Source organism: Centrocercus urophasianus, unplaced genomic scaffold, assembly GCF_019232065.1.
Source record: "Centrocercus urophasianus isolate 14NV4802_14NV808 unplaced genomic scaffold, USGS_Curo_1.0 seq_27, whole genome shotgun sequence".
Classification (NCBI taxonomy): domain Eukaryota; kingdom Metazoa; phylum Chordata; class Aves; order Galliformes; family Phasianidae; genus Centrocercus; species Centrocercus urophasianus.
This window is the reverse complement of record NW_024884833.1, coordinates 6,162,461-6,178,373: the sequence shown is the minus strand read 5'-3', so window position 1 is coordinate 6,178,373 and position 15,913 is coordinate 6,162,461. Positions and strand designations below refer to the sequence as shown.

General features: G+C 36.4%; 1 protein-coding gene across 5 annotated transcripts in view; it reads right to left on the bottom strand.

Moving 5' to 3' along the window:
- The window catches only part of DENND4C (DENN domain containing 4C), a 79,077-nt gene that overhangs the window by 46,829 nt on the left and 16,335 nt on the right, over positions 1–15,913 (bottom strand). For all 5 annotated transcript variants that reach the window (XM_042826978.1, XM_042826981.1, XM_042826982.1 and 2 more), the window contains exons 2-8: positions 13,788–14,105; positions 6,256–6,508; positions 5,374–5,443; positions 3,941–4,110; positions 2,300–2,541; positions 1,325–1,391; positions 645–703 (exon numbers count right to left, since the gene is read on the bottom strand). In XM_042826978.1, the coding sequence (XP_042682912.1) occupies positions 645–703; positions 1,325–1,391; positions 2,300–2,541; positions 3,941–4,110; positions 5,374–5,443; positions 6,256–6,508; positions 13,788–14,089 (1,163 nt within the window). In that variant the 5' untranslated portion in view covers positions 14,090–14,105. The remainder of the gene's footprint in view (positions 1–644; positions 704–1,324; positions 1,392–2,299; positions 2,542–3,940; positions 4,111–5,373; positions 5,444–6,255; positions 6,509–13,787; positions 14,106–15,913) is intronic.

The window sequence follows — 15,913 nt, the reverse complement described above, 5'->3', positions numbered from 1 at the left end:
ACTGGATCTTTCTGCATACAGAATATTATGTACGTTAATATTTAAGGAAAAAAAAAATTTAAAAAGGGACATTTTGGTTTTTTACTTAAAAATGAAAGAAAATAAAATAAAAAGTCAAGTCACATCCATAGGGATCTCCAGCCCTAAAAGAGTAGGCAGTACTCCCAGAGGCTGCAGTAATCCTCAAACACAAATATCAATTTTAAGGTATAAAATTTCCGTTTCCAAAATGTTTGTGCATTGATTGATTTCAAGTAATTGCTTGATAAAAGTACCTCCCATGGATCCATAAAAGGTATAAATAATGCAAGATTTTTAAAAAGTCTATTTGTGGTATTATAAAAGTTGCTTGCTACATATATTCCAAAGACACAAGATATTGAAATACATATATTTTCCCCCACAGTCTACTTCTTATTTCTACAATAATCTGGCAATCTGTCTTCATTTCAGAATCAGAATACTATTCTTTCATAAGGAATAGGTCCATGACAAAACAAAAGCACTGCCTGGTATTCAAAAAATGTATTAAGCTGTCTGTTTGAGAGAACTAATAATATTGCAGCAGTGTTTGGTTTTCTTTTATGCCTCATTTCTATTTGGCTCAGGATGTTTCAAGCAGCAAACAGATTAAACATTAATACCTTAATGGCAGTGGAGTAGAAACTGGCTGGGACAATATTAATGCATCATGTGCAGAAAGCTGAAACGCATAAAAAAAAATCATGATTACTACAAACAATTCCAAACTCAGTGAGGTATAATATTTAAATCTATGATCTAATAAAATGCTTGTTAGGTAGGGTCACAATGTCACACAAGAGATGCAAATCAGAAAATCTTCGGAGCTTCCGTTCAACTAAGTCAACAAGTCTACAAGTACTAGTTACCGGGATCATTCTCGTAAGTAACAAGTAACTGTTTATGACTCAGTGTTGAGCATGTAACTGCTGCTAGGTGATTAAACAAAGCAGAGGAGACAGTGCCACAGGGGAATAACATTTGACCAACAGTAGGTGTGGAAAAGTGACATAAACAACTCCCCGGTGACATAATGAAAATGATGTCTATAAAATGAAAGAGCAGTGTATGATAGAAATTTCAAAAGCACAAGCAGGACAGCTTCTGCAGTTTATATTATCCGCTGTTATACAACAGTGTAAGAGAAGGAGACTCTACCCACCACCAGTTTCCTCTCAGCTCCTTACAGCAGTAACTCAAAACTGAATTAAAAAAAAAAAAAAAAAAAAAAAAGGAAAAAAATCCAGGCTTTTGAAGGCAGGAAGGGTTTGTCAATCAAAATGAAAGCAAAAATTTTGCTTACCTGCACAAGAATTCTTGGTCTTTGTGGTGAAGGGAAAGGTATATTGTGCATAAAATGGGAAATGTGCCTGAAAAAGAAAGTTAAAACCTTAGAAGATTAGAACTGGGGACTAAGCAGGGACTGAATAACAGCAGGGACTGAATAACAGCAGGGACTGTTTGTAAGATTCTGGAATACCTATGTTTCTGTACATTCTAGAAGTGCATTTGCTATTTGTTTACTGTTTTGCTGCATTCAGAAGCCTATTTACACAAATTGAAACAAAGAAGGCCTACTCACCTACCTTTCATGGAAAGTAAAAAGTAAATATTGGCAGCTTCAGATATGTACACAAAATACAAAACACAATGGCTTTTAGGCAAACTGGTAGCAAAACTCCATACTACAAAGTTTCTAACGGGGCTTAGCTAGGAAAAGCAAAATACTTCATTGCTGGAAGACTAATGCAGTTTTAAAGATAACAGATTTCAGTGAACTTTTAGGACTCCACACAGCAAAATTAACTTTTGGAAAGCTTTGTATTTTTATAGACAGAATGTAGAGGAGGCAGAGAACAGAGACCAATCATCTGCATTATTTGCAGTGTTTTAATACAGACACAGACATATATTGCTAATGCAGAGTCTCTGTGCTTGTGTTTAATAAAGTACAAAACAATAAGCACTGGCATGTGCTTGTAGCTCAGAAATGTTCTGAATCTGAGAACTTTAAATAAAAGGTAAACAGGCTCCAGAAATTCTAGCAGAAAAGCAATGGGAAAATCTGGTTCACAATCCAGTTCACACTCCCAGCACTGCAAAACCTAGTCAGACTAACTGGAAGAAAGAACAATTTCTATCAGTACAATCAGTACAATACAAGCTACACAGTGCTAAAGACAGGGCAAACATAGCAGCTATGAAGGCATGACATATAGATCAGATGACTACTTGAACTGATATTTATACATATTAAGCTGAAAAATAATGAACGTACTTTTCAATGGGAAGAGGATGAGGTCCAGAGACAGAGAGCTTGTAGATGAACATAAGAAATTTTCGAAATGCATCAAAGAAAGGCCAGTGTGAAAGAAGGCAGATACATTTATTGGAATTGATGGACTTGGAAGTAACCACTTTTCTCTCTACAGCTGTCAAGAGTCCCAACTGCAATTGCTGCTTTTCTGTTAGCAGCTCCCGAGGATAAGGCTCATAAAACTGAATAGCAGCACCATAAACCTAAAAGATGAAGAAACACAGCTGAGTAAGTCAAGTATTTAAAGAGAGTTTGGGTTGGAACTTTGGAAGCATCCATAAGCCATTGGTGTTTGCACACAATAATTGGTTGCTTGCTAAACTACTTATCCTTTATATATAATGTACAATAAATATCCTTATAAAAGAAAATATGTAACATTTTTGGATCTCTGTACCTCCCTTCCTCTTTTTCATGCCACTTCACTCTAAGCATTTACACTCAGTAACATGGGACAACCTGCAAGTGGACAAACAATCAGCTCTGACTACCACATCCTGACCAAGCTGAGGCTCAAACTTCCAGAGTAAAGTCAGAGAAGAAGACAACCTTTCTTTTGAATGAAGGTAATACTGTACCATTTTGAAAAGATTATGAAGTACACTGACAGTCTCAACTGGAATGTCCTATAACACCCACCACAGAGTCCGGATTTGGTGCCTTCCGGCTTTCATCTGATTGGGCTATTTAAAGATGGACTGCATGGGCAACATTTTCTTAGCAACAATGCCATCAGCAGCAGCTCGTGTGGATTTTTTTTTTTTTTTTTTTAAATAAGCATGGCATGCAGGCTCTTACCACTGGCAAAAATGCATAGCTAGTATCTGACAATGTTGACAAACAGTGTTTCATAGCTCAGAATTTGCACAATTAAGTATTGCTACGGTGCTATAGTGCTATGGTATATCTGTTGTAGTTTTCAGGGAAATTAGTAGGTGGCATTACTTTCAGAGCGACCTATGTACAACCCTGTTTTTGTTGCATACAGCAGACACCAACTTCTAGCACGTGGGCGGAGTCACGCAGCATATTTTTGGAGCCTGTGTGCACTCGTTTATGTGAATTCCAACATCATCACTAGTCACAGGAGATCTACACTTCTTGAGGTCTTGTCACAGACTTCCTCTTCATACCTAGCTTTCCTCTCCTCACTGTGCTTTTTTCTGGGAACCATTTTTTTGCTCACATACACAGATAGCTGCAGAGCACATTCATACCAATTCAAAAGGAGCTAGTTTTTGAGGTAATCACAGGGAAACCAGAACTTAAACACTTTTAATACTTGATAAATGATCATCACTTCAACATGGCTACCTTTGCATTGCCAGGAACTTTTCTTGAAAGAACAGAAGAATCCACATCCTGTGTTGTTAGTTTTACTAAGCATATGGTTCTACTTACACATGACTAAATAGCACAAACTCTTTCACCTATATTCTTTTCCGTTTACATCTGTCTCATAATAAGGCTTATGACATAACAGTTTTCTAAGTGAAATATGTAATCATTTCTTTGGTAGTGGCTGTTAGACACAGAAGAGATTATTTTATCTTGTCAGCAAATTAAATTAAAGCAAAAAGCAGTCACAATGTGTAGCTATACCTTTTCTGCAGAGGAACAGGTCAGTACAAATGTTGAGAAGACTGGTAATGGATATTTGGTTTGAGGGTCCCAGCATTCAATAGTAGCTCCCATAGGAAGGCAGAAGAGAGGTACAGATTCTGACAATGGGAATGATTCATAGTTCTCTTGAGGATATCTGAAAATTAAGCCTTCAGTAAGGGAAAATGAAAAGTTAGTGAATTTGCTCTGCAAGCTCTATATAAGCTATACATTTTCCAAAATATGCAGAAAAGTCTGCTGCTTATCAGAACTTAACAGCTGAAGATTACATCTACAGAATAAACTCATTTAACAGTAAGGCTAAATCATCCCACTAACAATCAATTAGAAATTTCATGTGAATATTGAAAAATTCTCTTTCAATAACTGCTCAATTATCTCTACATAGTAAAAACTGACCACTGAGGATTTTGACTTCGGAAATTATCTGTGTTATTTAATGTGCCATTGAAACAGATTTTGTTACAAATCCCTATGAATAAAGTGATAAATTACCTACTACAGTAGCAGTATCTCCACTGGAAATAAGGTAAGCTAGCTATCTCCTCACATTTTCTGCTAAGCACTTCATACGTTCAGTTAAAAAGAATAATCTTTACACTGCTTTCAGCAGTATAGTTAAGTCTTGCTTGTAGAAAATGAGCACACAAGTATCAGTTCACTTTTGCAGTTCATCTCACTCATTTCATGTTCCACTGACTTTGTTATCTATGCATTCAATTCCTATTTAGCAGTTTACACTTCTCAAAGGAACTTCTTGCATTTAATGCTCAGTAGACACTACTTGGGAAGCTTTTTTGACTTTTTCAGGAAAAAAAAAAAATCAATAGCAATAAATTAAAGGTATATATAAAACCCAGACTTAAAAGGCTTTCTTGTCACTTCTTGTTCAGAGTATTTGTCACCCTCCTTTGCTATGAAATAAGAGAATAGTTGTAAAACTCAATGAAACAAACACATTTAACTTGCAAATTCATTGAAAGATGTTGATCTGCTATGAAACGTTAAAGGAAATACAAATAAAGCTGACTGGAATTCTCAATTACTCCTACTCCATCACCACCAACACAACACAAAATATGAATTCATTCATTACACATGCAATGCTTGCTATGCTGTCCATTTAAAGTCCCAAGCTACCTACTCTGTCATGATATAAACAGAATTAACACAGAACAGTGTTGTTTCTATGAAGGCTTCCCTCCCCCATTCCTATGGGAAAAACTGAGGTGAGCAGAGAAGGCATTTAAAAGGAGGCGATTTCAACTGACATGCTCAGTTGTGGAAGACAATTACAAGAGATAACACTTAAGCTTTTGGAATTTTTTATTTTTATTTTTTATTCATATTTCAGAAGGAATCTGAATCCTTCTGCTAATGCACTGAGACAGTCTGCTTTTGAAATTACTTACCAGCTTTGTATGCTATAGAGTTAGAAGCCGGCACAGACTTCTTATAACAAAGGTATACGCTGGAGCCCCACTGAAAGGCACAAAATTCATGGTAAGAACCAATAAAGATGACAATAGGCAAGAAATGAAGTATAAGCATTTGAATATACTCCCACTTACAAATAGAACAGAAACAAAGTATTACAGAACAAACATTCTGTTTGGCTGCTGAGTGTATTTTACTCATTGAATGAAGAATTTGCCCTTTTCTCATTTTTAGAGATTGTGTATTTGCATAAAATAATCATACCACCACACTATTCTTTGAGTTATCACCACGTTAGAACACAGAAATGCGAAGCAGGTCACTTTCAGCTTTCACACACACAATTTTATTGGTTACTTAAAGGCAGACTCATCAACGGTGGTAAAATTCTAAACAAGATCGTTAGAAGCTTTAAATGTACTACTATAAACTGACTACTTACATAGGGGGCTTTTTTGTTGGTTTTTTTTTGGGGGGGTTTTGTAGTTTGTCTACCATTTGAGGAAAAAAATTGCATACTGCAGCCAGAGAAAACTAAACACAAAACTGACTAAATAAATATGAAGTGACTGAAAAATAAAAGTGTAAGCAGTAACTAACATTCTTACGTATCAATAGAAATAACATAGTAAGAAATCTCTTTTAACGGAAAAGGAAAAAAAAATCAGAATAATAAATTCTATAAAACTGTTCATACACATAAAGAGAGAAAGAATTATGCAGCCATAGAACACCAACTGAATAGTGCCAAGAAGAGTCCAAAGAGCTACCTCTTTTGTGTTTGCTTTCTTTTTTCTCTTACTTCATTTGCAATCAAAAAAAAAAAAAAAAAACACTTAAGACATCTAAATACTCACCATACCACAATTTAAATTCTTATCAACTTTGCAGAATGTATGAGGAGGAGTTTCTCCTTTGCTGGTAACAATAACACAGATATCTGTCACTGCCAATGAATTCTGAGGTCGTATTGAAGGAGCCCTTCGATATGTGATAAAGATCCGTTGAGAAGAAGCTGAACTATTATTAACATTAGCACAACGACCATAAGGAGTAGCTTGAACCACTTCACAGCCTGAAATGATACGTTCCTTCCCTTCATATAGAACCCTGCAGACAGGAAGGAAACAAAAATATTACACGCATTCAGGTACACACAAAACTACATAGGCAAATGTAAGAACCAATAGACAGTAGCATCTGTCTCACACAGTACATCTGAGTACTTCTTAAAAACTATTCCTGTTAAAAAATTGTGTAGACAGTAAGTGATACAGAAGTCTGCTTCCTATGGGGAAAAAAAAAAAAAAAAAAAAAACAACAAAAAAAAACCCCAAAAAACAGTAATGGTTTATATTCATAGTTTGGTTAGAATTTCCAAGGCTATAACAAAAATAAATAAATAAACAAATAGCAGGCACATGCACACCAAAAAAAATGCCCAACGCCACAGAGAAGAAAAAAATAATATATAATAACTGGAGCTGACTGTATTCCTAGAAAGCAGAATATATCTCCTAAACACCCATACTGAAGCCTTCAAATAGTATCTGGATCTTTTTTAGCCAGATCAATAGCTTATATTGCTGTACTCTTACCTAAATGAGATAAAACTTCGTACTTCTGTCCTTTCTAAACATGCAGCCCTTGAGATCTGACCATGACAGGAAACACTGGAAGTCAAACTACACATCCATGTGTACTTTTAAACATCCAGACATTAAGACAAGCTCAGTGTTCCACACTTCACTCCAAACAGCGATGACTTTGTTCTCTACAGTATCTACGGACTACCTGACATATTCAAACAGTTTTTCATGTTAAAATTTAGGAGAAATGTAACGAAACTGTAGTGGATGCTTTTTAGTTTTCGAAGATTCGACCAACAGTTTTCCACAGGAAGGCAGGCATCTTTAACGGTCCTAAAGTTAAATGGTCCTAAATGTTTGACAGGCTACTAGCACGTATTAGTTGAAAGCTCTACGTAGTCAGATATATAAGCTAAAAAAAGTTCTTTTTACAGATACAATAATTTTCTGAACTACCAAAATAACATACCTTTTAAAACTCTTTCAAGACTGTTGACCACCTTTAAAGCAGGATGCACATAGATGCATTTATACATATGCATACATAAATATTACTGTTTATTCAGATTCCACATAACAAAACATCCTGTCATAGTACTGATGACATATGAGAACTACAATACTGTAATTCTTAAACAAAACAAAGAGATCAAACAACTTGCTAGTCATTAACCTGCAACACAAATTTATTCAGCTATCTCATGGGAGACAACATGATCACCTTCAATAATTCTTTAAGATGTGAAGAGTTGGCTCAACACACTTTTGTTACATTTAATTTAAGGTGTAACCCTGCATTCAAAAAGAGCACACCAAAAGTATCTGTGGGCTGCATCACTTTTAAAACAGTACTCCACTAGAAGATGTATCTAAAGAGAATATTAACAGATCAGTCTCAATGGAAGTTTCAATTACATTTTATTTCAATTGAATGCATTTCTGTTAGAACACAAAGTTATCCCAAAAACAGCTGCCAGCTGACATCTTCTGAGGTGGAAGATCAAATTAATTAGACAACTCTGGCAGTTCAATGTAAAAGATTTACACAGAATCACCAAGGTTTGAACTGACCTCTAAGATAATTTAGTCCAATCCTCCACCTACCATTAATAATCCCCCAGTAAGCCGTGTCCTTCAGTACAACACCTAAATGTTTCTTGAACACCTCCAGGGATGCTGACTCAACCAATTCCCTGGGCAGCCCATTCCAGTGCCAGACCACTCTTTCAGAGAATAAATTCTTCCTAATATCTAATCTGAACATCCCTGTTGCAATTGAGGCCACTTCCTCTGGTGTTACCACTAGTTGCATGGGAGAAGAGGTCAACCCTCACCTCACCACAACTTCCCCCAAGGTATTGTGTAGGATCTGTAAGGTCTCCTTTGAGCCTCCTCTTTTCCAGACTGAACGCTCAGTTTCCCCAGCCACTCCTCGTAAGATTTGTGCTCCAGACCCGTCGGCAGTTTCAGTACCCTTCTCTGAACGTGCTCCAGGGCCTCTATGTCTTTCTTATAGTGAAGGACACAAAACTGAACGCAGTACTCGAGGTGTGGCCATATCAGAGCTGAGTACAGGGAAATGATAATTTTCCTGATCCTGCTGGTAGCACTATTTCTGATAAAAGCCAGGATGCCATCGGCTTCCTTGGCCACCTGGGTACACTGCTGGCTCACGTTCAGCTGAGAGTCAACCAACACCCCCAGGTGTACTTCTTTCACACAGTCTTCCATCCACTCTGCCCCAAGCCTGTAGCACTGCCCAGGGCTGTTGTGGCCAAAGTGCAAGACCTGGCACTTGGTCTTGTTGAATTTATTGAACTTGATGTGTACAAATGCTTCTAGAATAAAAGAGGCTGACCAATTTTCAGGACTGCAATAGTGGAATCACTTCTCCCATAAAGCAAGAGAAAAAATGAAAGCTGTCCTCAAATTCCAACTATTTTTCTGTCCTTTAGAGTCCTTATGCAAATTAACTCTTTACAACAATTCTTATCTCATTTAAGATAAAGCAGAACACAAATATTATAGAATGAAAATACACTACAATGGGAGTCAGAATTAGGGTCAAGCAGAGGGAAAAGAGTTACCTTCTCTTTCTACTGCCACCATTATTACTCTTTATCTAAACATGTAAATGTACTTTATTATTCTAGGATGTTCCAGATGCTCTATTGCAGTTGTCACACTAGTAGGTTTTAAGGAACAATGGAAGATGCTGGCTAGTGTGATAATCCTCCATTTTATTTTAAGCTCCCTGAAACTAGAGTTCACACCTCTAATAAAGAAAAGTATTAGCCCAATCAATTAACGCAAACTTTCAGAAAATAGTCATGCAGAATGAGATGCATTCTTGACACAGAATCTCTAACCAAACTAAAGCTTCCAATCTAATTAAGAAATTCAGTATTTTTTTACATATATTTATTTGCACTAGTTACCAAACTTAAGCATTACTCAGTAACGGAAAAACTCTGCATAAGAAAAGAAATTTAGGACTCTGTTTGATCTCTTCTACTGAAAGTGTTACAAAGATCAAAATCACTTACACTTAAACGCATTTCTCTGTCAAGTTTTCCTTCATCTAAGAAACCAGTTCTGGAATTCTCCTCTATTCCTAACAACTGAAATCCAGTGAGAAGAAAACCACAAAACAGCTTGGGATGGAAGGGACCTCAAAGGTCATCAAATCCCAACTGCCGTGTTACAGGCAGGATTGGCAGCTACTAGATCAAGCACTACATAAGATTGCCCAGGGCCCCACTGAACCCAGAATTAAACACCTCCAGGGATGGGGCACCCACAGCCTCTCTGGGCAACCTGCTTCAGCAGCTCAGCACTCTCAGTAAAAAACTTCCCCTGACATGCAATCTAAATCTCCTCTCCTTTAGTATAAAAACATTTCCCTTTGTCCTACAACTATCTGTCTGTTCTTAGGTTCTAGCCTCTTCCAGGCTAAACAAGCCCAGATCCTTCATCCTGCCTTCATAGGACTGGTCATCTTCAAGGCCCTCCTCTGGATCCCTTCCAAAAACTCCACATTCTTTCCATGCTGGAGGCTCCAGACTTGTACACAGTACTCTAGCTGAAGCCTCACAAAGGCAGAACAGAGGGGACAATCAACCTCCCTCACCAAAGAGATCTTATTTCAATGTATTGCTGCACCTAAATGGAAACAAACCTCAAATCTCTGTCCTTGCTGACTTTTGGAATGTCAAGAAAAATATTTGGGAAGAAAGCAACAGAATGACTAGTAGCTGAATTATTTACCAATGCATACACTTAAAGAACTGAATTTTAAAACTATACCAAAGAAAAAGACCTTACAGATCGTTGCCTTAGCACCAAATCTTTATTCTTCCAACTAGAAACAATCACAGTTGCAACAGTTAGACGACTGGCAGACTATATGAAAGTGAGCAGCTATAGTAGGAAGTCACTAGCAGCTTACAGACCCTACAGCTTAAGAACCAGGAGAAGAATAGGAAGGGCTGACAATGGGATGGAAACAGGATAGAAGGCACAAAAAGACAGAACACAAGGAAGATGACAAAGAAACAGCAGAACAACGCTTCCACTTTGCACATTCCTCCAAACGGCATTTCTTTAATCCTTTTCCCCAAAAATATATATAAATCTTTCAGGACTACTATACACATACACACATGCACACATACACAAACATGTACATACACACACATATACAATGCTTATTTGAATGCTCAGATGGCAATATAAGTAAAAATATTCGTCATTTTAAAACATACATATGAATAGGTTTACAACTTGAAATTGTGTATTTGCTGCATAATGCTACAAATATAACTTCCTTAGATGTAATTATAGTTGTTTTTTTATAGAGAGTTATCTCATGTAAGTTAATTTTATTTTGTTTTATAAATGCCTCTCTTATAGTAGTATACCTTACATTACAAAGTTGTTTGTTTATACATTGAAACAATATCCAGCTATGGATTTAACCCTTTTGAGGAGATAGTCTTCCTCTACTAAGTCTGTTTAGTGTGTCAGCTGACTCAAAGGACAACTGAAGCTAAAACATTCCTTCATACATAACTTCCAACTAAAAAAAAACAGAATAAATTAGCCTTCAGAGAGTATATTTGACCTAAAATTCATCTCTTGTCCAAATTCCACTTTTATTTGAACACACTGAAATTCACAAAGTAGATTGCTCAAACCATCTCTTGAACACAGTTTTGCAAAAAAGCAGGAGCAGCAAGGGAAAACATTCATATGCACCACTGCTCAGAGAGAAAAGTCTGCCACTACTTATTAAGTGTGACACCCTTATTAGATCTGTGTGTAACAAAGTACAGAATAAAAAGCTACTTGCCAAATACCAATAAAAAGAATAGATCTACCCGGAAAGCTCATAGTAGACAGATATTCCTCTATTTTGCTTGTCAACTGATAATTAAAAACCGATCCAAGCACTCAAGTTCCAAAAGTTGAAGGGACATGAAAATAAACACATACTAGCAGAGTCCCTTCCACAGAAGCATAGGATGAAGGCTGGTGGTTTAGATATCACTTCCTGCAATTTTCCTCTGCAAATTTTTCCTCCTGCTGAAACTTAGTGGAGTTTCTCACATAACTCAGTCACAAACTGCAGTTCTACACATCACAACAGTTATCCTGCAGTTTCAGGCACACATACAGAAAACAACTATTTTAAAATCACAGTTTCACTGAAGAACAATAGGACATAGTTTAGATAGCTAGGATTTACTAAAATTTGAATACATAAGGCTATGTAACTTGTACTATGATCATCAGATCACAGATCTTATCATGTAACTCACTTTGTTACCAAGATTTCACTACTAGCTTTTTCCCCCAAACTCAACTCTACTCATCAGCCAGCATTCACAAACTCTTAAGTCCAAAGAGTATGTAGTCATTGTGCCTGACTTGCTTAAGCATATAAATGACATTAACTACACTTATCACTGACAAAGACATGTGATTTTACTTCACTCTTCATTGCTTATTTACTAAATGAGGAAAAGCAAACACATTTATTGGATTACCACCATTGTTGCAGTGACCCCCACCAATTTCCCATTTTCTTTTGCTCCACTAGTTCTGTATTCCTAGTAATTCTACAACGTCCTTACCAGAAGAACAAAGAAACAGTGCTATATGGAGCAATTTGGACAGTATTGCAGTGCTGCACGAGTTGTTACAGATGGAGCATTTCCTCAAGACGGTAGTAGCACAAAATTATTAAACTCATCACCTCAAAACTCTGGGGGGGATTTTTTATCATACACCTTAAAATTTGAAACTCAGAATCCTGTAAGTAATAAAATTAGTTCAGAGATTCCACACTCCCTTTCATTTATTCGGCAACAAATTTACAGCATTCATGATTCCCAGCCACACAGATGGTTCAGTTCTACTCTGCTGTTTGTTTGTTTTTTTTTTTCCTCTATAGCTTAACACTCTAAATTATCACATATTTTCATATACAGAGAAACTAATTTGATAAAGCCACAAACATGTTAATCTTCAACAAACATTCTACATTTATTAAGCTATATGCTTGCGAAATTGTTTAGAGCCACAGATGCTCCCAATTTTATTTTGTCATCATATTGCAGCAGCAAAATGCAGCCAAGAACACATGTAAGATAACGCAGAAACTGAGGACATCTCAAGAAAAAGAGGTACAGAAATGTCACAGAGATCTACCTCACTGCAAGTAAAGATTTTAGAGCTAAGAATTAGCAAATGTTGCAGTTAAAATATTTAATTTGTATTGTAGAGACTGAAACTGAAAAAGACAGCACTCATCTGTGCAACTTTTGAGCTCATGTTAGGAGTAAGCCTAGTATTTTAAAAATTTTTGGAGATCAGCAGTAATTTTTCCATTCTGAAAGTCAGCACTGATTAAAGTTAACTGACTTAAAACAAGTTATTGTTTAGACTTCAGGGGAAAAAACCTTTGCATTTCTGGAAGATGAAAAAGGCTGGAGTTATTTAAGTGTATACTTAAAAATTATCACATGTAATCAAGAGAGAATGAATAATTTCAGGAACCATGCAAATGTCATAGACAGCATGATGCTCTAATACAGTACAATATATTAAAGGCTTACAATTACAGTACTAGTAAACCTGTAGAAATCTATACTTCGGGCAAAAACAGAAAAGTTTTTTTGTTTTGTTTTGGAGTTGTCAACAAACTATATAAAGTGTTTGCAGCTGATTATGTCAGAACTCACAAGCACCCTTGTAAAATCTCTCACCTCTTTCTAACGCAGGCTTCAAGACACTTGGACAAGTAGTTAAATTTAGATCTTTTGTTTCACTGTACTTCAATTTTCAAGCGATATCTTTCACTCTAAAGTGAGCTAAAAGCGAATTCTCATAGCAGTATTTATTTCTTTAGTTATCACTTCCAGGTGATTTCACATATTTAGATATGACATTTCTGTGCTTGCACAATTCTACATGTATACCTTGATTTTATAATATTATCTTACCTTTCATAAAGCCTGCAGCAGAGAACTTTATTTCTCCTATTTGACTTGCTCCACATTTAGGTATATATGTAATCTCAAGTTATAACTTTCCCATTCCTTTCAAAAAGACAAGTTCACCAGAAGACTGAAAACTTATTTCAGAATAAAAATGCCACACAGATACATGAAACAAGTAATATATATTCCAAACTATATGCTTCCATTATCTTTTGCATATCTGTTTTCAGCATCACCAGTGAAGAGCAGGATTTTATCATCACTACAGGAGGAATTAAATAGTCACAAATATCTCACCCGATGTCAGTAAGAGGTGGTTTGTCTCGGCCTCTCTTGTAGCAGAGAAAAAGTTCAGGACTCTTAAGACTTCCATAGTTTAGATTGGCTTGGAGGGCTGTAGGGGTGGCTTCCACACAGGTGTACCCCTCTGGGACAGTTTCACCAGCTGATTTAATTATCACAGCAATGTCAGTGATTGGAGCCTTCGGACCGCTTTCATGACGGCTTATTTCTTGGTCCAAGAGGTTTGAAGCATCTGTATCAGTCAGTCCTGCCACTACAAAATAGTCAGCCACCCGTGGGCCTTTGTCTTCTATCATGGTTATGAAAGTACTCCTAAGGAAAATGAAGAGAAATAAATCAAACACACTGCATTCAAAATAAACCTTTTCCTAAACAGCTGTCAAGCTATCACCACTTAAAATATTTCAGAAAATTAAGCAAATAAAAAAAATTCTATACAGTCTTCAGAGAATTTGATAAAATTCTAGGAAAACTCCAGGAAAAAAAAAAAAAAAAAAAAAAACCTCAGAAAGATAAGCAGGCAATTACATTCCAGTTCTAGTGCTGTAACAGAAGTGTTTTAGCACAAGGAAGTTTAAGTGAGATATAGAGGTCAAAGTTCCTAACACAGCAGCTGCACAAAAAAACTGCTTGGCATTAGCTATTAGATCATTCAAGCTCTTCACAGGCCATAAATAAAAGCAGGTACCCCTAACTAAAATGATCTGTATTTTTCTGGCATCATTTACTAAGTAATTTGTCTACAGAATTATACTTACTTTTTTTCCCTCTCAGAAGAGAGAACAATTTAAACTATTTGCTCACTAGTTTATCATCTGCATGTTTCACCCATTTTGTTCCGTATGTTAGGCCTAATAGCAGGCACACATTCAGCATTGACACATCCAGCAGGCAACTTTAACATTTGGAAATAATTTACGGAAATCACATATCCAAGCCCATGTTTCATCAGCTGATTAGGCTGTATATATCACTGTTCAGCTGCACATTCTAGATCTGGAAAGATTTTTTCTCCAAATACTCAGCATGTTCATTTAACATCTGATTTTAAAACAGTGGAATGCATTTTTTTAATGAGCAAAACTATCTGGCAGACTGCACTTCTATATCGCAAGTACAATTTCAAGTATCAGTTTTCATGAAATATCTGTCCCTCTCAAAGCTGATGGAGAAATATTTAAGAACGATCCAGGAGTCCCTTATAATCTCTACAATCTCTTCTGTGCATAAGAGCACCAAAATTGAGAAATGTCTCATATTTACAAGATCTTCATTGCCACTGTAACTGCACAGACATTAACATGCACTAACAGAAAGGTGGCCTGGGAGTATATGCCTATTTTGCCTCCTTTCTCCAGTTTAGTTCAATTCTGTCAGATGTTCTGTCCTCAGATCTCTTGAAGAACAAGAAAACGACCTCAATGCCATATCTGCTTGTGAAGCTTGAGTGACTTTCAACTTCACAACTCACTGCAGCTCATCCTCCTTACTGTCATAAATACCATTACAATAGTGATCAAACTCTTCGCAGATACATAAGTCATCATGAAATGCACAGGCTAATGGCTTCAGGTTAACCTCATATAAATTAGTGCTTCCATTAAAAAGACGCTCCTCATACTGTTACTACTCATTCCCACCTCACTTTTGACCAGAAACAGAGTCTATGCAATTACGAAATCAACTGGAAGAAGAATTGCTCTGGCTGAATGTTTACCTGGCAAGGACTGCCTAGTGTTCAACCAGAGTAATTATGTGGTGACTCTATCTCAGCAGAAAAGCAGCAGCTTTCAGCAGCTGCACTGCCTTGCACTGGATTAATCATAAAACCGCGATTCTAAAATGTTTCAGTTTACCTAAAAATAAAATAAAATAAAAAATAAATTTAAAAAAAAGAGAAAGGAAAAACTTCTCCCTTAAAAAAAAAAAAAAAAGAAAGAAAAAAGTCCTGAGCCAAAATGGCTGGCATGGCTCTTCTAAAGTCAAATTTCTTGTTAAAATTATCCAGTCTTTTACTACTCCTACAAGTTGTCATGTCTCAACATCATGTTCTTTCAATGTTAACAGTTAAAACGCTTACACATAGAGAAGGAAATAAAACAGTAACAGTATACAAAGCT